This window comes from Mobula birostris, chromosome 18 (assembly GCF_030028105.1).
Source record: "Mobula birostris isolate sMobBir1 chromosome 18, sMobBir1.hap1, whole genome shotgun sequence".
In the NCBI taxonomy this organism is placed as follows: Eukaryota; Metazoa; Chordata; class Chondrichthyes; order Myliobatiformes; family Myliobatidae; genus Mobula; species Mobula birostris.
This window is the reverse complement of record NC_092387.1, coordinates 30,856,216-30,880,753: the sequence shown is the minus strand read 5'-3', so window position 1 is coordinate 30,880,753 and position 24,538 is coordinate 30,856,216. Positions and strand designations below refer to the sequence as shown.

Here is a 24,538-nt window from a genome sequence, read left to right as displayed (position 1 = left end):
TCTCTTGCTCTTTCACTCTCTTGTGCGTGTACACATACACACACACCTGTGATTTAGAGGTTAAGATTCCTGGAATCGTACAATATGGAAATAGGCCCTTTGACACAACTCATCCATGCCCAACCAAGTTGTGTACCTGAGCTAGTACCATTTCTCCACTTTTGGCTCAGACTTCTCTAAACCTTTCCTGTCCACATACCTGTCTAAACATATTTTGAATGCTATAGTTGTTCTGACCTTTATCACTTTCTCTCACAGCTCCCTTAATATACCCACTACCGGTAGGGGGGAGACCTTGTCCTCAGATCTCTTGTAAACCTTTCCCCTCTCACCTAACCCTATGCGCTCTAGGTTTAAACTCCCCTATCCTGGGAAAATGACTGTGATCATTCACCTATGACCCTCTTGATTTTGTAAACCAGTTGAGGACTCCCCTGAACTTCCTATGCTCTATGGGAAAAAAAAGAGTCCAACTTATCCATTATCTCGTTTATTGGTCAGGCCTTCCAGTCCCAATACATCCTTGTGAATGTTTTCTGAACCCTTCCTATCTTTTAACGTTCTTTGTATACCTCAGATATTATTGCAAGTGTGATCTCACCAATCATTTCTACAGCTGTAACATGATATCTTAGCTCTTGTACTCATTGCTCTCTGCTTCCTTCCCAGATGATCGTTTTAGCAGAGATGTTGCTTATTTAATTTTTTTGCTAGTGCTTAAAGGAAATACAGAAATGACTTTTGTCACCTCCATAATTTCCTTGGTGGTTTCTTACAGTTCTATTTGTTTCAAAAGGTTATATTTTACATCTCAAAATTAAAGATGTTGTTAAATTAATTACATTAATTAAATAAATTATAATGAATATATTTAATTTAAATAAAAATATATTAATATTGCATTAGAACACCTGTATGATTTACTTTATTGTCTTTAATTTGAATTTGTTCCCTTTTGGTTTGAAGTTGAACATAAAAAATAAACCAGTACGGCAAAGGAGCAGGCCCTTTGGCCCACGGTGTCTGACGAATGTGATGCTGAATTCAACTAAATCTTTTCTGTTTGAACCTGACATACACACCTGCATTCCCTGCATATTTGTGTATCAGTGTTAACAACCTCTTAAACACCACTACTCCTTGCAGCTGGTTTGAGGCACCTATGACTCTGAAAAAATTTGCCCTGTACTACTTTAAATTTAATGCATATATTTGATTTTTTTCTACCTCTAGGGAAAAAGATTCTATCTTTAACACAGCACACACAAATGCTGGAGGATCTCTGGTCAGGCAGCATCTATGAAAATGAATAAACATTCAATGTTTTGGGCTGAGTTGCGATGCCAGAATATAAAGGTCGGGGTGGGAGGGAAGGAGGACTAGCTAGGGATGGGTGAATCTAGGTGAGTGGGAAAAGTAAAGGGCTAGAGAAGAAGGAATCTGATAGGAGAGGAGAGTGGACCATGGGAGAAAGAGAAGAAGGCAACATTTCAGTTGTCATATGTCCCTTGCACGATGAAATTCCTTTGCTAATTACTTTGACCTTTCCCTATCCTATCCCAATTTTTTATGTTGCAGTAAAATCTATCTTTCCATCAAAAGCTTTAATTAGGTTCTAGGTGTTCCCTGATATTTAATTTTTTAAAAATTCTTCTTTGTTTATCGCCCCTTGGGATGTTTCCTTTAATCTACGTGTTCAGTGAATTGTAGAGCTTTCATTGTACTGACATAGCTATTATATTTTGTAGCAGAAAGTTACATACTGTAAATGGATACTTTTTTTGGATGCAGTGCCAGATCCAAGAAGTAAATTGATAATACTACTAATTGACTGCAGTTGTTTGATAATTTTATGAAACTTGCTTTTGGAATTGTTTGGGGGGTGGGTGAGTGAGAAAACCTATTAAAGTCTAAGATTTCTAGACCAATCAAGATTTTTATATGTTATATGTGTATATGTTTGCAATGCTAATTGATAACATTATTTTATTTAGATGATGTCATGCAAAGTACTTACTGTGAAATTGAGCTGGATAAACAAAAGCGAGATGCCTTTATTTATGCCATAAAGAACCACTACTGGTACCAGATGTACATTGATGATTTGCCAATTTGGGGTAAGTGACTATTAAATTATTAAATTCAGTTCAATCAAGTACGTTTACAGGATTGTAAATTAAGTCTTACTTCTTCCCCTTTTTTTGGAGGGGGGGGGGGTGGTAAATGCGTCTCTTTCACTCTTTGCCAAAAGTATCACAATAGGAGCAGAGCCAGTCAACTTTGGTGCCTGCTGTAATGTAAAGTTAGTTTAACACCAATCTGCTTTGGTTTCATAACAACTACCTTAGTTTTAAAGTGTTAAATTATTTCTCCAACTGAACTGTTAGGTGAAGAGATCTGAATTTCAGTGCCCATTATGTATAGAATGAATGCTTCACCCCCGAATGGCTTTAACCAACAACAGAAGAATGATCTTCATTTTGTTTTGTACCTTTTTCCATATCTTTTCGTTTAAAAATAATCTACAATCCTGCATTTAATAATAGAAAGGCTAGCATCATTTGTAGTTTGCAGAAGAGTGCCAAATTTTTGTCATCATATTTTGAAACATTTCTCAACTTTATATAAAAGGTATGGCTTTAAGCTTTCAGCTGCATCTCTTAATTTTATTTTTCCCAATGAACAGAATTCTTTTTGTCATGTTTCTGCACAAATTTCTTGAAAACTTCAATTAAGTCACCCTTTGCCTTTACAGTTCTAGGGAAATTAGTCCAAGTTTGTGTTTTTTTTTTCTGATTCAGATCCATGACATCATTCCCAAGGTTGCCCAGAACTCTACTTCCAAGTGCAGACTAACCTTGGTTGTAGAGCCTTTGAAAGACAGTGTACAGAAACAGGCCCTTCAACCCATGCTGACATCAACCATCCATTTACGCTAATCCTAAATTAATCATACTGCATAGAAACAAGCCATCTACTTATGTTTGTGCCAACCATTAAGCAACCACTTATGCTAATCTCATTTTATTCTCCCTATATTCCCATCAAGTCCTCCAAGATTCTCCCACTCTTATATACTCTAGTGAGTGGTAGAATTTGGGAAGTGTTGATGGGAACTAGGGGCAATTTGCAGTGGTTGATTAACTTACTATCCAGCACATCATTGAGATGTATGCATCTATGCATAGCTGCAACTTGTTTCAAACCACTTGCTTTCTCAGACTGTAGAGGGAAGAAACTAATGTTTCGCCATTTGAATTCTGTTTTCAATACTTGTCCAGGACTTTTAGTGAATTATGTGTTGCATTTATATTGTTGAATATGTCACATTTTTTTGATTTATCCCTTGATTCTATCATTTAAAGGATTAGTAAATGCAAGGTATCATTCAAGTTCCAGCTTATCCCTAGCCTCATCTCGTGAATTGGACAAAATCTTTAATTTTGAGATGTAAAGTATAACCTTTGTGTTCCAGATATTTCTTCACCAGTGTCTTGTGCATGATGTCCCAATTCCTATACTCTGTTCACCAACTTATGCTTACAACTTCTTTAGTGTGCCTGAACTATATGCTTGTACCCCTAGATCTTTCCGTTCTACAACACTCTCCAGGACTCTGAAACTCACTGTGTCAGTACTGTACTGGGTTAACTTCTGCAAAGGCATCACTCAGTACTAGTCTTGAGTTAAATTCTATCTGCCATTCCTTTTTGCCCATTTTTACAATTAATCTAGATCCTGTTGGAACTTTAAACAACCTTCTTCACTATCCACTGTACTACTGAATTTTGTGTCATCTGCAAACTTATGCCATCTACAGTATGTTTTCATCCAAATACTTAATATTTTTGATAAACAGTAGTCGACCTAGTATCAATCCCTGTAGTACAGTTCTCATCATTAGTTTCCAATCTGAACAACAGCCCTTTGACTTCTTCCACTATGTCAACTTTGTATCCAAGTAGCTAGCTCACCTTGGATACCATGTGATCTTGCCATCAACCTCCTAGAACAGGGGTGGCCAACCTTTTATATTCCATGCGTCAATTTTTTCATGCACGAGTTCAGGTGTGCCATACAACTCTTGTACCCCCATTCAATTCTTGTGAAATAATGTAAATATAGACATATTTAGCATTTTTACATGATATATTGATTTAATATAAAAACAAGATAAACGTTACTTAATGAGACTTCTAACAAATATATTTTGTCTTAATTTTGATTTCTCCCTTTTTCTTAATCACATATTCTTTCCATAACTCAGACCCAGGCACTAGCTTCAGTTTTCTTTCTATTTCAGTCTGGTGTTGTGTTTTATAGTGTCTATTAAGATCATGTCTTCTATCATATGAGAAAGTGTTTTCACAAACAATACGCAACGGTTTTCCTGGCGGACCTGCTATAAATAAGAACTCATTTTCCCACTGTTCATTGAATTCATGCTTACTATCACTTTCTGCTTTTACTTTGCTCATTTTCTTTTGCACTGTGATGGGTAATTGAATGTAAAAACAAGGCTTAATTTTTGAAAAAGTACAAAACTGCAAATGTTCACAAAGGACGAACAAAGCACAACTCTGTAACTCACGGGTGTCAATTGTAAACTGACCGGCAAAAATCTGTGACACACCGCTGGTGCAGACGCCTGGCGCCTCAGGATCAAACAAGTATCAAACGTGTATTGAACAGTTATGGAACTACTGCAGAACAAAAGTCCTCCTTTCCTAGTTTGACTCATTGAATATTTTTTTTAAAATTGAAAACAGATTAATGTGAAAGAAGATAATATTTGCCAAAAGATGCAAACGAAATAATAAAATCACTAAAAATAATTGCTGTGTTTTAGATTTATTCTCAGTAAAACCCATTTCTAGCTCTAAGCTACTTGAATTCCTGTTATAGATTTTTTTATTCTACAAATTGGTTTTTGGTTAATACTTTTTGCATGAGTAGGCTTACTTCTTTATTATTATCACTGGGGTGCGATGCGCCACTTCTAATCATCCAATGCGCCACTTTTGGCTTATGCGCCATGGGTTGGCCATCCCTGTCCTAGAAGGACAAAGATAACAAGCATATGGGGAAACCTAACTTTTCAAGTTCTCCTCCCAAGTGGCATATCATCCTGGTAGAAACATCGCCTCCCTGCTGTGCATTTGTTTCTTGATTGCCTGTACATATGCATTAATGAAGCACAGACGTAGTAATTTTTTATCTCGATGGCACATTTTGAGAGTCATTTACTCATTAAGTCATGTGCAGTGTATTTGTATATACAGTTGTTTTTGGAAACGATGTTACAATGAGGTAAAGCAATATTCAACAAATTAACTATTTGCAAAGAGAAATGGAAATGCTTTCTAACTAGCAAGGTCCGGTGCATGTTTTTGTTTGTGCAGGGATTGTAGGTGAAGCAGATGAAAATGGAGAAGACCATTACCTCTGGACCTACAAAAAACTTGAGATAGGTTACAATGGCAATCGAATTGTAGATGTCAACTTAACCAGTGAAGGAAAGGTCAAGTTGGTGGCCAATACAAAAATTCCAATGTCTTATTCGGTGAGTACAATTTTTTAAAAATCTGAGTTTTTGCATTATTAGAATAAAATGTTGCTGAGAATTCAACTAGTGTTCATTTTGGGCTTCTCTTACATATTATGGGTGGGAGGATTGAGGTATGTATTTACCAAAAGTGATGTAAGGCACTCCCTCCCCTTCCCTCTGCTAGCTTGCAGGTCACACTTGGGCAAGGTCTAGTACCTGCTTAGCACCTCCCACTGTTTTCTGGGATTTTTAGCATGTTTCTGTATCTGAGGTAACTACACTATCTTATTTGTAGTTTGCTCATTTTAAGGTAATATCTAATTCCATTTTTTTAAAACTGTATTAATTTGATATTTTACCACCCTTTGTGCAAAAGTACTTTTACAACCTTGTGCTTCTGATTACTTCTGTGTCTGCTGTCACTGTATAAAGGCAAGTGCAAAACATGTTGCAGATCCCTTGGTTAATAATGTAGAAACAGAACTAATCTATCCCATTCCCTTCCCCTCCCTTTGTGTTGTAACCTGCAGTTTCTAATGGTCAATCTTGTTATTTTTAGCCTTGTAATTTATGAATGTGCCTGGGCCTCATGTAAAAGAAAATTTGCTTAACTTCAACAATTGTTTGAAGTCATGAGAACTTGAGGTCTCCATTTGTCACTTACTTTAAAATATCTTGTTTGTACTTAATTGTTTCAGCTTGCTGAATTTAAGATTACACTAAAATTAGTTTTTTTCGAGCAGAACACAGGTAGCTATTACTGGATGAGCAAACTAGCGGTTCACCATTGAAAATTTAAAAGTTGCAAGAAAATGTTTGTGAACCCCTTGCAATTACCTGGCTTTCTGCATTAATTACTCATAAAATATTGTCTGATCTTCATCTAAGACACAGTAATAGACAACCACAATCTGCCTAAACTAATAACACACAAGCAATTGTATTTTTCATGTCTTTATTGAACACATTCTTCAATCATTCACAGTCCAGGCTGGAAAAAGGAGGTGAACCCTTATATTTAATAACTGTTAAAATCTCCTTTAGCAGCAATAACCTCCACCAAACATTTCCTGTAGCCGCTGACTTGCACATTGGCGTGGAGGAATTTTAGACCATTCCTCCATACAAAACAGCCCCATAGCATGATGCTCCTTCCACCATGCTTCACAGTTGGGATGAAGTTTTGGTGTTAGTGTCCTTCCATGAACACCATCCTTTTCAGTGTTTTTCTTATAGTGGACACATGAACAGAGACTTCAGCAAATTCTACAGTTTTCTGCAGGCCTTTTGTTTTTCCCCTTGGGTTCTTTTTCCCCTTCTTCAGCATTGTACATAGCGCTCTTGGTGTGATCTTTGCAGGACACCCACTCCTAGGGAGAGTAGCAACCATACTGAGGTTCCTCCATTTGTAGACAATTACTCTTATTGTGGACTGATGAACACTCAGGTCTTTAGAAATGCTTTTGTAGCCTTTTCCAGTTTCATGCATCTCTACAATTTTTTTTCTAAGGTCCTCTGCAAGTTGTTTTGATCAAGGCATGGTGCACATAAACAGATCTTTCTTGAGAACAGCAAGCTCTGTCAGTAACCTGACTTTGTGTGTCTTTTTCATAGGGAAGGGCACCTCTACAACCCACATCTCCAATTCATCTCATTGATTGGAACACCTGACTCAAAATAGCTTCTGTAGAAGGCATTACCCCAGCAGTTCACATACTTTTTTGAACCTCGGCTGTGATTGTTTAAATGGTGTACTCAGTGTTGACAAGAAGTAGTACAATTAGTTTAGGCAGCACCTACAGGAGCATAAGCCACTGACAGTAGCTCCCCGGAGTCCTCAGTTCCAGGCCATTCTTTCACGTTGTTTATAGGAGTAGCCCAGCTTCTTTGTATATACTTCCTTTCCCAGGCCTTTGGAGATTTGGTTGGCAATTTTGTTGCACTGGATTTTTGCAGGATAAGGTTGCTGTCCCCATGCCCAACCCTCCTCCTTTTGCAGCCAGGCTTGGGACCATCTATGGTGGAGTTCTACCCTATCTATGCCTCATAATATTTTATACTTCGAACAGATCTGCAAACTCTCAATTGTTTAAGTTAGTCGCTTAAGAAGGGTAATAAATGATTATTGATTGCTACAAGAAAAAGTAATTTGCAGGGCAACAGGGGATGATGGTACAATAAAATATTTTAATAGTTCTTTGGACAGGTGGATGCTGTAACTAATGTAATCACCGTTATGTTTTCCTTGACTCAAATGCCCATCCATATTTGTGCTAAGAAAGATAAATTACTTAATCATTGTAAGATTGATAGCTTAACAATGAGGCAGTATTTTAGATCTTAACATAAATGACATGGAATTTTGTACACAAATATTTCAGACATAATGCAAATTGTGAAGGTGTGTTCCTATTAAACATATCTCTGCCAAATTCATCTTGTGTGTTGTGTATTGTTTTAAACTTTTTTCCCTGTTTTTGTTTAGATGAAATGGAAGAAATCTGATGTGAAGTTTGAAGACCGATTTGATAAATATCTTGATCCATCCTTTTTTCAACACAGGGTATGTTGCATTTACAAGTTACTATTTTCACGTTTTCCTCCAGTTTATTTTCTTCTCTCTGTCCTTGAATCATTGTAGTATAAGCCTCACTATTTCTTCGAAATGCTTACGTTGAATCTGGGTAAATAACATTCTGAAATCCAGGGTGCAGGTTGTTGCTTTAAGTGTTAGTTTTATTGTAAGTTTGTCCACGGACATTTATTTTAAGATTGTAGAACTTAGAAGATTAAAAAGATAAAGACTATTTTGTCAGGTAAATTGAAACACAGTGAAATATGTTGTTTGCTTCAACGCCTAGCACAGTCCATGGATTGTGCTGGGGGCAGCCCACAAGTGTTCCCACACATCTGGTGCCATAATCGCATGCCCACAAGTCACTAATTTTAACTAATTGGAATGCGGGAGGATACGCAGTCACGGAGAGAGCATACAAACTTTTTAGATAGCCCAGGAATTGAACTCCCAATTGGTCAGCACTGGCGCTATAAAGTGTTGCCCTAACACTATGCTACCGTAAATATTTTAAGTCAGAAAATGTATTTTTCTGTATTGACAGATTCACTGGTTTTCTATCTTCAATTCCTTCATGATGGTTATTTTCTTGGTTGGATTGGTTTCCATGATTTTAATGCGTACATTGCGAAAGGATTATGCTCGGTACAGTAAGGAAGAAGAAATGGATGATATGGTAAGGGTAACTTCTAAGATAAAGATTATTTTGTCAATGATAGCTATTTCTCCTCTACTTGTGGGAACTTGCTTTATTTTATTCATATTCTTCATGTTTTCAAAAATATTTTATCATTTCTACTTGTAATCATCTAAATTCCAAGGAGATCAATCACAGCTTTTGCACACTATCCACATAAATGAATCTGCACTCCCCCATCAATCTTTGAGTTTATTTTGTTACATTTCTGTGGCTCCCTGCCACATCTTTCTAAAAGTGTGGTACCCAGAAATAAATGTGAGCAGAAAATGTAGAGATGTTGGTAATTTAGCCATCTTTCCTGCAGTAACCTCTTAGCCTTTGATTCCCTTAGGATCTTATAGATTTGTGTTTTGAATATATTCAGCAACTGAACATCCTCGGCCACCTTGAGACAATGATTTAGTTGTAGCCAAATCAATGATGATAAAGATCCTGTATTTATGAACACAAGATTCTGCATCCTTATTGTGTAACCCCTTGTAACCTAATTATTATCGTTAATCTGCTAGCACCCTACACACCCCCATCACCATCTGCACCTCCCAATTACCATGTAAAATATAAATGGCCTTACAAATCTGCCTTTGCATTATTTCTCCTGCTTGTCCCCACTGAAAAAAACCTGTACAGCTCAAGTATGGATCACTACTCTGGATGAAAGAATGGTTGTGCCACAACATACCTGAAGATCCTGTTGTTGGAGTCTTCTGTGATGTCAATAGCCGAAGTGTTTAAAGTTTATACAGTGTAGTTCTAAAGCATTCAAATAATCCAGCCCATCCAAAATAGCAAAAATATTGATTGTAATTGTGCTGGCTAGAATTTAATGATAGTTCTTTGTATATAATTGCTAGGCACTCTTTTTGGAAGTTAACCCTTTTTAAAATTATGTTTTAACAGGACAGAGATCTGGGAGATGAATATGGATGGAAACAAGTTCATGGGGACGTATTCAGGCCATCTAGTCATCCATTAGTATTTTCATCGCTGATAGGGTCTGGTTGCCAGATTTTTTTTGTGTCCCTTATTGTCATCATTGTGGCAATGATAGAAGACTTGTACACAGAGTAAGTACACATATTGCATTATTGGTCAGTTCATTTTAAAGTGGTTTGAACAGTAAGCATTTTGGCAGAAATCTTTTATGCATTGTTCTTTTTGTACTGAGAAATAGACAGCTGTAACTGTATACTTGGAACACAACAGCTGACTTTGACAAGCCTAAATCTCATTTGGTGGGTTTCTTACTGCCTTGTGTGTCTTTGTACTTCCCAAGCAAGAAACTCCCTGGTAATGCTGACCATCGAGGTCAAGTTGCTAATGGCTAGTACTGGGTATGAGGCAGAGGTGGTAGCAGATGGAGCATGTTCTGCCTGGAAGTTGACGACTACTGCAGGGATCTATCCTGTGACTCCTGCTCTTTGTGATTTTTTTATATGTGACTTGGATAAGAAAGTAGAGGATAGGTTCGTAAATTTGCAGATGACATGAAGGTTGGAGGTGTTGTTAACAGTGTAGAAGGTTTTCATAGTTTACAGTGGGTTAGAGACAGGATGCAGAGTTGGCTAGAGAAGTGGAAGGTGGCGTTCAAGCCAGAAAAATATGAAGTGAAATGCTTTGGAAGATCAAACTTGAAGGCAAGGTTAGTGGCAGGATTTAAGCAGTGTGCAGGAACAGAGTGATGTTGGCTCCAAGTCCACAGACCCTCAAAGTTGCCAGATAAGTTGATCGGGTGGTTAAGAAGGCTTATGATGTGTTGGCCTTCATTAGTTGCGGGAGCAGGGGAATTAAGTTTAAGAGCCATGAGGTAATGTTGCAGCTCTATAAAACCAGTTAGACCAGACTTGGAGTATTGTGTTCAGTCCTACCTGCTTTGTTATAGGAAGGATGTGAGAGCTTCAGAGATGGTGCAAAGGAGATATACCAGGATGCTGCCTGGATTAGAGAACATTTCTTATGAGGAAAGGTTTAGTAAGCTAGGGTTTTCCTTTTTGGAGCAAAGGAAGATGAGTGGCAACTTGATAGAGGTGTATCAGCTTATAAGAGGCATAGAGTGGACAGCCATTATCTTTTTCCCACAGAGGCAATGGGAAATACCAGAGGACAACCATTTAAGGTGAAAGGAGAAAAGTTTAGGGTAGATGTCAGAAATAGTTTTTTTTAAACACAGCGTGGTGAGTGCCTGGAGCTCACTGCTTGGGGATGGTGGTAGAGGCTGATACAAAAGGAACACTTTAAAGACGCTAGATGGCACACGGTTGTATTAAGAGACTTCCCATCAAGATGTTGCCAATGTATAGTGCTCCTTCAGTTGACATCTTCCAGAGAGCTCACAAAAATGTCTTTTTTTACTTCTTTTACATCTACTTTTCACCTTGAATGTGTTTCTGGGACTGTTAGAGCCTGCGATTTACAGTTTGAAGATCCTTTGAGTGATCCAGCGCTTGCTGTCTCTGAGAAGATTCCAGGAAGCGAGCATGTACTCAGATGGCCTTGATGTGAAGAAATTTCGAGACAGGGTGTGAGCGAATGTTTGACTCTGTTTTGCCGGTTAAAGTGCCCATTAATCACTGATTAAAGCGTCGAGGAAGATTGAAACATTGAGGCAAATGCAGAAGGCGAGTAAGAGCTCAGTGCTGACTGCCTTCCTTTTGATTGCTGCCGGAGAAGGAATCTGTGTGTGGCCTATTGCTGCGTGGTTCACTGGCAGACGAGTAGGCTGTCTGCCTCATGGTGTCCCTCGTTTTTGATGAATGTTAGTGATATCGTAAGATGGTATTGTGGTTCTGTGTTTATAGATTGGACTTCTACGTTTTTGGACTGAGGACTTTTTCAGACTTAGTTTTTATACTTTGTGTTTTTTATGGCCCGTTCCTTTTCTGTTTTGCTGTGTGAAGGGAGAGTGTGCGTTAATGTGTTCTGTTGTGTTCTTTTTGAGCGGTGGTGGGTTGTTTTTTGGTGGTCGGTGTTCCTTTTCCTTTGTGTGGGGAGAGGGGTTTTTGGAGTTGATGAACAGGATGCTGTTTTTTTTTGCAGAGGGGGTGTAGGTTTGATGTTTCACTCTGAACAAGTCTTTGTTTCGTGGCTATCTGGAGAAGACAAATTTCAGAGTTGTGTATAAATACATGCTTTGATAATAAATGAACCATTGAACAATGGGGGGTTATGAACTACGTGGAAGGAAATGGTTAGATTGATCGTGGAGTAGGTCTCATATTGTGCTATACTATTCTATATTCTATAGTAACCAATGATGGTTGAGTAAGTCTGTGTTCACATTCTTTGTACTATTTACCTGAACCTGGAGAAGAAAGTTTGTGTTTGAATGTTGCTCGTAGTTTGATCTGACTTCCTGCCACACCTTACTGAGCTTCTGAACTGACTGATATTACTTCCAGTAGCTTCACAATAGCTGATAGGAAAATACATCTTTATCCACATTTACAATCGCCCAGTGACTCATTTGTTACCTTAGTGCTATCAAATTTGTGATCTTCATTTTATTCTATGTAAAGTAGGCTGCTTCTCAGTAGGTAGCTTAACTGCCACGTGCTTTCGTGCATCCTCTTTTGGGAGTTATTGATATGGATATAAGTTGAAATTGTATGGTATCTGGGCATACAGCCACAATTTATTTTAGCTTTCGTTTCCACATGCACAAAGTGTTCCATTGTTCCATGTGGTGTAGGGAAAAAGGCATAGAACTTAACATTTGAGGATGAATGTTTGAAGACCTGATTGTATTGAGGTCGGTATAAATGTCATTGGAGGGGGAAAATGAAGTGATCAGGGAAGAAAAGGTGTGACCCTGAAGGGAAAGCTATAGAAATGGATTTGTAGGGTGTCCTTATTTAGCTACATTATGATTAGTCAAAAATGTATACAATTTTTTATGGTAGGAATGTTGCTGTATTTGAAATGAACCTCATAATTTCAAAATAATTTTAAGCAACTGGCCTTTAAACATCCCTCTGGCCTAGGTTTTCATAGAAACCAACTCGTATGTTGTGATGATATTGGGTTTGCTGACCATGGAATTCTAAATTCAAATGAAGATCTTAAGTCCTATCCAATATCGATAGATAAGGGTGCCCTCACTAAAGGGAGGTTATACTGTAACTACCTAATCTTCAAAGAGTAGTTCACTTCCTTGTCTATCCTCCAAGGTGAGTTTAGCTGCCAATACCCACTATTTATGCAGTGCCCCCCACCAAGGAGGAAATACAGTAGCATGCAAAAGTTTGGGCACCCAGGTCAAAATTTCTGTTACTGTGAATAGCTAAGCGAGTAAAAGATGAACTGATTTCCAAAAGGCATAAAGTTAAAGATGACACATTTCTTTAATATTTTAAGCAAGAAAACTTTTTTATTTCTATCTTTTACAGTTTCAAAATAACAAAAAAGGAAAAGGACCCGAAGCAAAAGTTTGGGCACCCTGCATGGCAGTACTTAGTAACACCCCCTTGGGCAAGTATCACAGCTTGTAAACACTTTCTGTAGCCAGCTAAGAGTCCTTCAATTCTTGTTTGGGGGACTTTCGCCTATTCCTCCTTGCAAAAGGCTTCTAGTTCTGTGAGATTCTTGGGCTATCTTGCATGCACTGCTCTTTTGAGGTCTATCCACAGATTCTCAGTTATGTTTAGGTCAGGACTGTGAAGGCCATGGCAAAACCTTCAGCTTGCGCCTCATTGTGGATTTTGAGGTGTGTTTAGGATCATTATCCTGTTGTAGAAGCCATTCTCTTTTCATCTTTGGCTTTTTTACAGACGGTGTGATGTTTGCTTCCAGAATTTGCTGGTATTTAATTGAATTCATTCTTCCCTCTGTCAGTGAAATGTTCCCCGTGCCACTGGCTGCAACACAAGCCCAAATCCACCCGCGTGCTTAACAGTTGGAGAGGGGTTCTTTTCATGAAATTCTGCACCCTTTTTTCTCCAAACATACCTTTGCTCATTGCGGTCAAAAAGTTCTATTTTAACTTCATCAGTCCACAGGACTTGTTTCCAAAATACAGCAGGTTTGTTTAGATGTTCCTTTTAACCTTTTGAATAGAACTTTTTGGCTGCATCATCGAGAATCTGTGGATAGACCACAAAAGAGCAATGCATGCAAGACGGCCCAAGAATCTCACAGAACTAGAAGCCTTTTGCAAGGAAGAATGGGCAGAAATCCCCCAAACAAGAATTGAAAGACTCTTAGCTGGCTACAAGAAGCATTTACAAGCTGTGATACTTGCCAAAGGGGGTGTTACTAAGTACTGCCATGCAGGGTGCCCAAACTTTTGCTTCGGGCCCTTTTCCTTTCTTATTATTTTGAAACTGTAAAAGATGAAAATAAAGTTTTCCTGCTTAAAATATTAAAGAAATGTGTCATCTTCAACTTTATGCCTTTTGGAAATCAGTTCATCTTTTACTCGCTTAGCTATTCACAGTAACAGAAATTTTGGCCAGGGGTGCCCAAACTTGTGCATGCCACTGTATTACTAGCTAACAAAGTTGTTTAAACACAGTTCATTTATTTTCAGTGATAGGCAGTTAAATAGTTAAATCCAAACACAATTCTTAAAACTCATTTAAAACTCAGAGGATTTCTATCTTATAATAGACTTCTAGATTGCAGACCATTTCTAAAACTCAATTGATTTTTCAAATCAAGGTATGATTCCTATAAGTCAAAAAAAATATACCCCACGAACCGTAGATGAATCAGTCGTCCATCGCAGATGTCAAAGGCAGAGGACTGGATTCTCGTGTTTCTGTAATTTTTCTTGATGTTCTTTAACAATTCCAAATAAGTCTGAAATGGTGGCTACATTTTTGTCCTTTCTCTGCCACTTGGGTGATATCATGTGTGATATTTTTTCAGATACCTTTTAACACAGTGATCTAAAAGTTTACGGAGACAGAGATCCCAGGTGCCCACAACTAATGCTCTGAAGCTGACTCTTTGTGCGCACAAACTTTTCAACTTGTACCTGCTTGTGCAACTGGACCACTCAATTTCCACACTTGCAGACCCCATTGAGATTGGATTATTAACGACCCCTCCTCATCACCATCAGCATAGGTGCGTCACAGGGCTGTGTGCTCAGCCCCCTGCTCTACTCTATACTAATGACTGAGGCTAAGCACAGCTTCATTGCCATATTTAAGTATGCTGACAACACCACTGTCGTTGGCTGAATCAAAGGTGTTGACTCAACATATAGGAAGAAGATTGAAAATCTGGCTGAGTGGTGCCACAACAACAACCTCTCAATGTCAGCAAGACCAGGGAACTGATTTTTGACTTCAGGAGGAGAAACAGAGGTCCACAAGGCAGTCCTCAGTGGAGGATCAGAGGTGGAGTGGATCAGCAACATTAAATTTCTTGGTGTTTCAGTTCACAGGATCAATCGTGGATCCAGCACGCAAGTGCAATTACAAAGAAAGCACAGCAGTACCTCTACTTCCATAGAAGTTTATGAATAGTTTGCTTATCTAAGGTTTTGACAAACTTAGAGATGTGAGGTGGACAGAATATTGACTGGTTGCATCATGGCCTTGTATGGAAACGCTAATACCCTTGAATGGAAGAGCCTACAAAAGGTAGTGGATACAGTCTATTTCATCCCAGATAAAGCCCTGTCCATCCATGAGTACATCTACACGGAGTATTGTCATAGGAAAGCAGCATCCATCATCAAACATCACCCACCATTCAGGCCATGCAGTCTTCTTACTGCTACCATCAGGAAAGAGGTATAGGAAGGACCCTCACCACCAGGTTCAGGAACACTTATTACCCCCTCAACTATTGGGCTCTTGAACCAGAGAGGATAACTTCACTCAGTTTATCATTGAACTGTTCCCACAAAATAAAGACATTTTCAAGGTCTCTTCATCTCATGTTCTCGGTATTTATTGCTTATTTATATTATTATTATTATTATTATTATTATTCTTTTTTTCTTTTTTATTTGCAGTTTGTTGCATTTTGCACATTGGTTGTCTTCCATTGATTCTATTGTCCTTTGTATTTATTGTCAATATCTGCAAAAAAATGTATCTCAGTATTTTATATGGTGATATTTCTGTACTTTGATAATAAATTTACTTTGAACTTTAAACTTGTTAATATATCAACTATTGATATGCTAAATTATAATCTACTCTTCAAACTTCCTTGAACTAAGCAACTTAGCCAGTCTTGTCTAGTTTGAAATATGCCAAATTAAATAACCCCTTATCTTGTACTGCTCCTCTTCAGCAGTTAGACTAAGTTCTGTGGGACAGCAATTCTGTGGCTCTTGTTTTCAAAGGCTTGTTTTTTTACTTCAAACTGATTACTGTTTGCTATTTACATTAAGAACTGAGGAATGACTTCCGTTTACAACAAGAAGCTGAACAAAGAATATTAGTTGGGAGTTTAACTTACTCAAAAACATCATTATGATCCTTAGTAGTGGCAGCTGCCAGTGTTTAGAAAACTGAGCTTTGCAAAAAACAAAGCTTCCTGGACCAAAAGGCAGTGAATATTGTCACAATGTATAGGTACTCTATATTGTTCAGTTTGTCAATTAGTTCTCTGCCCTCACCTTCAGTTGCTTCCTCAGAAAACTGGTACAATTGAATAATTGACAGATGAATGAGTAAGGTAAATAATAAATCCATAGGAAAGGTCAATTTGGAACAGAAATCTTGGGAACCAGTGACAGCTGGACAACAGAACACAAATTTAAATGGCTTATATAGATCTAAGTAAGAAAGTTGTTCGCATAAATTCTTGGAGTCTAATGTGTGTCCTTTCCAACTTCCCTCAGTCAGTTTGTGATGCTGAGCAGGAAATTAGCCCTTAATGTTCTATATTTTTATAATAAGTGAACATAAAACTTATTGATGTGCCTTCATCACTCTCCTCATACAAATTGGTTTCCATCATTTCAGTAGCTAGCAAAATATGAATTTTATTAGCGATTGCTTATTGTACCATCCAACAGCAGGCACCAGTGGTCTGTGACACATCCACATGCTGCACTAAACAGCATTATATGGGGTGAATTGTGCTGCTGAGATGCTGTAGCAGGCCTCTGTTCTTTTAGCTGACTATAGCAGAGCAATAGCCAGGGAAGACCACTTTTGATCCCTATCTCATGTGCTAAGAAGTGTGTCATTTGAAGAATCACTGAGATACTCCGGATAGCTGCTCAAATTATCATAGTAGTCAGCGAGCAAGATCCCTGTAGCTCACCATGGTGTCATGGAGCAAAGGGAAAGGAGATGGCTTCAAAGTTGATGCATGAAAGTTACTTGGTTCTGATCCTTGTCTTTAGTGCCTCTATGCTGTAGTGCCAAACTGTATTGGTCTCTGCTGTTCCTTTGGATTCATCAGCTGCATGGAGAGGGGGAGCCTGCTGCATGGGCAATGGCTTACTCTCCATGTCATACTGCCCTGGCTTGCGTATCACATCAACAACTAGGATGTAATATCCATGGTTGACCCCGAGTAATGGAGGTCTTCAAGTGCTATTTGATGCTTACTGTGCAAGATTTGCAGCTGAAAAATGAGACCTTAATTCACATTTTCCTAATTGGCTTAAAATACTGCTATTTTTTCTGTTCTTGGATACTGCATGCAATTTCTATTAGAAGTATTGATGTTAAGCAAGGCACTGGATCCCTTTTTGGATTTTGTTTTATAATGTCACTAAAATTTTTTTTTGTTACTAATATTTACCATTGCTTGGCTATTTTGTCAAAAGATCAAAACAAAACTGAAATGCTTGAGATGTGGATTACAAATTACAACAGGAGATAGAAAAGGCGTGTCAGAAGAGGCACTAAAGACAAGGATCAGAACCAAGTAACTTTCATGGTAATCATTGGGGATTTTAACATGGAAGTGTACTGAGAAACCAAGGCCAGTACTGGACCTCAGGAGAGAGAATTTTCAGAATGTCTGTGGGATGGCTTTTTAAGAACAGCTTCTTGTTGAGCCCACTAGGGGATTGGCTTTGCTGGATTGGGTGGTGTGCAATGATCCAGAGGTGATAAGAGAGCTTAAGGTTAAGGAACCCTTAGGGAACAGAGATCGAGTTCTCTTTGAAACTTGAGAAGGAGAAACTAAATTCCAGTGTGTCGGTATTTCAGTGGAATAAGGGAAATTACAATGGCGTGAGAGGGGAACTGACCAAGGTTGATTGGAAAGGGACTCTAGCAGGAAGGACAGCAGAGCAGCAATGGCCGGAGTTTCTGTGAAAAATGAGGGAAGTGCAAGACAGATATATTCTAAATAAGAAATTTTCAAATGGAAGAAGGACACTACTGTGGCTGACAAGTGAAGTCAGAACCAAAGTAAAAGCAAAAGAGAGGGCATACAAGGAAGCCAAAACTAGTGGAAAGATAGAGGATTGGGAAGCTTTTAAAAATTTGAGAGGGAAAAGATGAATTATGAAAGGAAGCTGGCGACTAATATCAAAGAAGATACTAAAAGCTTTTTTACGTATATTAAGGGTAAAAGAGTTGAGGGTAGATATAGGACTAATAGAAAAGGACACTGGAGATATTGTAATGACAGATGCAGAGATGGCAGAGGAACTGAATGCGTATTTTGCATCAGTCTTCGCAGTGGAAAACATCTGCAGTATACTGGACATTCAAGAGTGTCAGGGAAATGAAATATGTGCAGTGAAAATTGCGACTGAGAAGGTGCTCAGGAAGTTTAATAGTCTGAGGGTAGATAAATCTCCTGGACCTGTTGGAATGTACCCTCGGGTTCTGAAGAAAGTAGCTGGAGTGATTGCGGAGGTATAACAATGATCTTTCAAGAATCGATAGATTCTGGCATTGTTCTGGATGACTGGAAAATTGCAAATGTTAGTCCGCTATTTAAGAAGGGTGGGAGGCAGCAGAAAGGAAACTATAGACCTGTTAGCCTGACATCAGTGGTTGGGAAGTTGTTGGAATCGATTGTTAGGGATGAGATTACAGAATACCTGGAGGCACATGACAAGACATGCCAAAGCCAGCATGGTTTCCTGAAAGGAAAATCCTGCCTGACAAACCTACTGAAATTTTTTGAGGAAATTACAAACAGGGTGAGACAAAGGAGATGCAGTAGGTGTGGTGTACTTGGCTTTTCAGAAGGCCTTTGACTAGGTGCTGCACATGAGGCTGCTAAGCAAGATAAGAGCCCATGGAATTACAGGGAAGTTACTGACATGGGTGGAGCATTGGTTGATCGGCAGAAAACAGAGAATGGAAATAAAGGATCCTATTCTGGCTGGCTGCCAGTTACCAGTGGAGTTCCTCAGGGACTGCTGCTTTTTACGATGTATGTCAATGATTTGGACAATGAAGGCCTTAGATAGTTTAGGGGAATGGGCAAAGAAGTGGCAAGTGAAATAGAATGTTGGAAAGTGTATGGTCATGCACTTTGGTGGAGGAAATAAACGGACAGACTACAAGGGGTGATTGATAAGTTTGTGGCCTAAGGTAGAAGGAGTCAATTTTAGAAAACCTAGGACACTTATTTTTCAACATAGTCCCCTCCTACATTTACACACTTAGTCCAGCAGTCGTGGAGCATACGGATCCCTTCTTTGTAGAAGTCAGCGTCTTGGACCTCCAGAAAGTGGTCCACAGCAGGGGTGATTGATAAGTTTGTGGCCTAAGGTAGAAGAAGATGAGTTATTACCTTAAAACTTTCTGCATAATCACTCAAAGAGTTGAACTGCACATGCATGTAACAAGAGCTGTATAACTCATCTCCTTCTACTTTAGGCCACAAACTTATCAATCACCCCTCATATTATTGAGATGGGGAGGGACTTCAAAATGCAGAGATGTAAAGGGACTTGGGAGTCCTTGTGCAGGATGCCCTAAAGGTTAACCTCCAGGTTGAGTCGGTGGTGAAGAAGGCGAGTGCAATGTTGGCATTCATTTCTAGAGCTTAGAATATAAGAGCAGGGATGTGATGGTGAGGCTCTATAAGGCACTTGTGAGACCACACTTGGAGTATTGTGTGCAGTTTTGGGCTCCTTATTTTAGAAAGGATATGCTGACGTTGGAGAGGGTTCAGAGAAGATTCATGAGAATGATTCCAGAAATGAAAGGGTTACCATATGAGGAACGTCTGGCAGCTCTTAGGCTGTATTCCCTGGAGTTCAGGAGAATGAGGGGGGCTCTCATAGAAATATCCCGAATGTTAAAAGGTCTGAACAGATTGGATATGGCAAAGATATTTCCCATGGTAAGGGAGTCCAGGGCAAGAGGGGACAACTTCAGGATTGAAGGACGTCCATTTCGAACAGAGATGCGAAGAAATTTCTTTTGTCAGAGGGTGGTAAATCTGTGGAATTTGTTGCAACGCGTGGCTGCGGAAGCCAAGTCAATGGGTGCGTTTAGATTAGATTAGATTAGATTATGAGGACACGCAGTCCTCTTTTATTGTCATTTAGTAATGCATGCATTAAGAAATGATACAATGTTCCTCCAGTGTGATATCACAGAAACACAAGACAGACCAAGGCTGAAAAACTGACAAAAAAAAACCCTACATAATCATAACATATAGTTACAACAGTGCAAGCAATACTGTAATTTGGTAGAGAACAGACCATGGGCACGGTAAAAAAAAAGTCTCGAAGTCTCTCGAAAGTCCCATTATCTCACGCAGACGGTAGAAGGAAGAAAAATCTCCCTGCCATGAGCTTCCAGCGCTGCAAACTTGCTGATGCAGCACCCTGGAAGCACCCGACCACAGTCCGACTCTGAGTCCGTCCGAAAACTTGGAGCCTCCGACCAGCCCTCCAACACCGAGCACCATCTCTGCCGAGCACTTTGACCCCAGCCCCGGCTGCCAGCAACGGGCAAAGCCGACGATTTAGGGCCTTCCCCTCCAGAGATTCTCGATCGCAGAGTAGCAGCGGCAGTGAACCGGGCATTTCAGAAGTTCCAGATGTTCCTCCGTGCTTCTCACGTCTGTCTCCATCAAATCTGAATTGTGCACGGCCTCCTACTTACAAATACCGATATCATTCACTGGAGAGGCCGTGCAGAGTTAGATAGGTTCTTGATTAGCCAGGGCATCAAAGGGTATGGGGAGAAGGCAGGGGAGTGGGGATGACTGGAAGAATTGGATCAGCCCATGATTGAATGGCGGAGCAGACTCGATGGGCTAAATGGCCTACTTGTGCTCCTGTTTCTTATGGTCTTTAATTATCTTAATAATGTCTATTGTGAGATATTCCTGGTGGTTCACAGACTTGTTTCTGATGCTGGGTTGTAAACATCAGGGTGGTCCTTGGTTCAAGCCAAGCTTGTTCTAAGTCAGTTGCTCACACAGCTGTTTGCTACTTCAGATAACTGGTGTTCTTTTGCAGGAAAGGGAGATTATGAAATTCTGATCTGATTGAAATCATAGAACCATCATAACACTGGGAATTGTTCTGACCATTATGTCTTCACTGGTTCCAGTCCGAGCAACCCTGGCAATAGCAGTCCCCCATTCCTTCCTTGGTCCTCCAAATTATTTTCCCTCAGTTCCTGATCAAAATTTGTTTGATTCTATTCTCACCCTTACAAGCAGTAAGTTCCACTTCCTAACTGGTGCCTTTATATTTTTATCTTGCTACTTGTCCAAAATTTCAAACTGCCCCAGATCCTTGAATCATGAGCTAACAGGAACATCTCTCTTTTTGTCCTGTTAAAATCAGTCATGATCCTGTATGCTTATGTTAAATCTGATCGTCATCCCATCATCTGTGCTGGAGCCAGATTTTGGCATTGGTGGCTTATGTATTAAATATACTAAGTTTGACTGTTAAGCTAATGTGAAAACTATCTGCTTATGAAGTACCCTTGCCTTATCATTGATATTCTGTTCCTCATGTTCCTATAGTTATACCAAGAAATATCCAGTACTGTGCAAAAGTCTTAGCCACATAAAGCGAAGATGCTGTCAAAAATTATGAGAAGTTTCTAAATATCAAAAAATTTACCATGAAAAGCAGTAACAGTAAAAAACTAAATGAAATCAATACCTTTAAAACTGCATCAATTCTCTTAAGTTTACTGTCGTGCCTTTTATTAGAAAATCAGCTGATGGGTTGTTCCAAGCATCTTGGAGAACCTATCACAATGTTGCAGACTTTGGCTTGCATCTGTCTCTCCAGGTAATCCCAGACAATGTCAATGATGTTGAGATCAGGGCTCTGTTTCAGAACCCCTTGTTCTTCTTTTTGCTGAAGATACTCCTTTATGATCATTCCTGTCATTGTCCTGCTGCAGAATGAAATTGGCATTGCATGATGGATGAGAATCTGCTCGTACTTCTCAGCATTGAGGATTCCATTAATTCTGACCAGATCACCAAATCAAATGAATGCTTTTAAATCTAAAATTTGCGGTTTTATAGTGACACACTAATGCAGAAGACAAAAAATAATAACCTGAAACAAAATTTATATAAAAAATCTAGGGTGCCTAAGACTTTTGCACAGTACTGTATTTGTATGAAGAATATAATTTATAATTTTTTCATCCTCTATATGCCAAAGCATTTGCAGCATAATAGAAGCAGCTGTAGGATGGAATTATGGGGGTGTGGGGGAAGTTAAATTCCAAGCGAGAATGAAGTCATTCATTTAATATTTCATGAGGCGGCCTTCTCCATGTTTCTGTGAAAAATACGTTACTCACAAATGTCTTTGGTAATAAGCTCTTATCCATTTTCTGATTTTTTTTCCCCCCCCCTTTCCAGGAGAGGATCCATGCTAAGTACAGCGATATTTGTGTTTGCTGCAACATCGCCGCTGAATGGCTATTTTGGAGGGAGTCTGTATGCTCGACAAGGAGGTACTTTAAATGTCTGATATTTTTGCAATTTCCCAGTTTTCCTTCCTGGGTATACAGATTGTATTTGTATTTCAAGTGTTTCACTATTAACCAATTAATATGTGAACTAAAAGAGTGAAATTGACATGCCCCTCTATCAACCCAAGTTTTTGTTTACTTGTTACTTGTAACAAGTCTTTCATAGCCTTCCAGCACAGATCTTCTTTGTTTTGCAGATTGGAGCTTCCATTTCTTTATTGCTTCTTGATATTTATTACCTTACCCAAATATTAGTTGTTTTTAGTGCCCCCTCCCCATATTTCCACACAACCATTTGTACGTTTGGTTACCCAATCTTTTTCACCTTACTTATCTGTGAGCATGTGCACAGTTTCAGTATTTGTATTCCTTAAATCCTTCCTACTCTGCAACCTAATATGCTGCTGCCTCCTCTACTGTTGTCCAACAAAATCCCAAAATGCATCATCTTGCACTTAATCAGAACTAAATTCATTTGATAGCACTCTGTCAAACTGTCCGTCTTGATTTACATTCTTTATAGTATTAGAAAATTCAGTGAATAAATAAGATAAATAGTAAAAATCCCTTTCTCATTTTAAGGGTATCAGGAGCCAAAGGACATGGTGTGGGGAAGTTTTAAAAAGGATTGAGGAAAAGAATATCAGGAACATACTGCCACAGCAGGTAGTGGAGTCAGATGCAAGCACATTGTAGAACATAGAACAGTACAGCACAATGCAAGTCCCTCGGCCCATGATGTTGTGCGGACCCTTTAACCTAGTGGTTGCCAACCGCTCGATCGCGATGGACTGGTTGATCTTTGAGACTTTCCCAATAGATCCCGAAAAAAATGAAAAATAAATACACAAATACTGTTGTAATGTGAGCATTATAAAAATAAGTAATACTAATTAGGATAATGGTAATTTTAGCAGTACTTCCGCTACTGAAAGCTGTTTGTACAGAGAGATTGTTCCCAGGTTGCGGGGTTTTAGGGTTTTAGCTCCGTTCTTTCTGCCTAGTGCACATGTGCGTAGCTCCCCTGCCATGCACCGTGGTAGAAAAGACTGAAAGTAAAACCCTGCAACCCAGAGATACTATCATAATTAGTATTACTTATTTTTATAATGCTCACATTACAACACCTTTAATTCTATGTTTCATTATTTAATTTTATTTCAACACAAAAAATAAATGAATAAAAATTGACTGTTGCACTCAGTATGATGACTGAAGCTGAATATTTTTTGCTAGTTCCCTGAAATTTGGCTCATAACTACAGATAGCCAGTTTGAGACAGTCTGTGAGGTGTCTGTCAGTAAGTAGGGTTGCTAACTGTCCCGTATTAGCCGGGAGATCCCATATATTGGGCTAAATTGGCTTGTCCCATACGGGACCGCCCTTGTCCCATATTTCCCCCGCTGAGGTAGAGCGTTCCGATGAAACCTTTCGTAAGTGGAAATGGCGTAAAGTGAAGAAGCAATTACCATTAATTTATATGAGAAAAATTTTTGAGCGTTCCCAGACCCAAAAAATAACCTACCAAATCATACCAAATAACACATAAAACCTAAAATAACACTAACATATAGTAAAAAGTAGGAATGATACGATAAATACACAACCTATATAAAGTAGAAATAATGTATGTACAGTGTAGTTTCACTTAACAGAATCGGGAAGATTAAACCAAAACCGATATGTAGAAAAAAATCGGCACCTACACGCATGCGCATACAGGTGCCCACACAAGGCTTCATGGTCATGGTAGTCTTTCTCGGGGTAAACACGAGTGTCCCATATTTGACTGCTACTTTTGTCCCTTATCTGGGAGTGAGAAAGTGGGCAACCCTATCAGTAAGACAGCTCCTATACTTAGA

General features: G+C 39.0%; 1 protein-coding gene across 1 annotated transcript in view; it reads left to right on the top strand.

Annotated features, from left to right (window-relative positions):
• Nucleotides 1–24,538, top strand: part of tm9sf3 (transmembrane 9 superfamily member 3) — a 93,483-nt gene that overhangs the window by 41,644 nt on the left and 27,301 nt on the right. Inside the window, exons 3-8 of the mRNA XM_072282393.1 lie at nucleotides 1,995–2,117; nucleotides 5,403–5,563; nucleotides 8,034–8,111; nucleotides 8,668–8,799; nucleotides 9,724–9,890; nucleotides 22,564–22,658. Coding sequence (XP_072138494.1) covers nucleotides 1,995–2,117; nucleotides 5,403–5,563; nucleotides 8,034–8,111; nucleotides 8,668–8,799; nucleotides 9,724–9,890; nucleotides 22,564–22,658 — 756 coding nt within the window. The remainder of the gene's footprint in view (nucleotides 1–1,994; nucleotides 2,118–5,402; nucleotides 5,564–8,033; nucleotides 8,112–8,667; nucleotides 8,800–9,723; nucleotides 9,891–22,563; nucleotides 22,659–24,538) is intronic.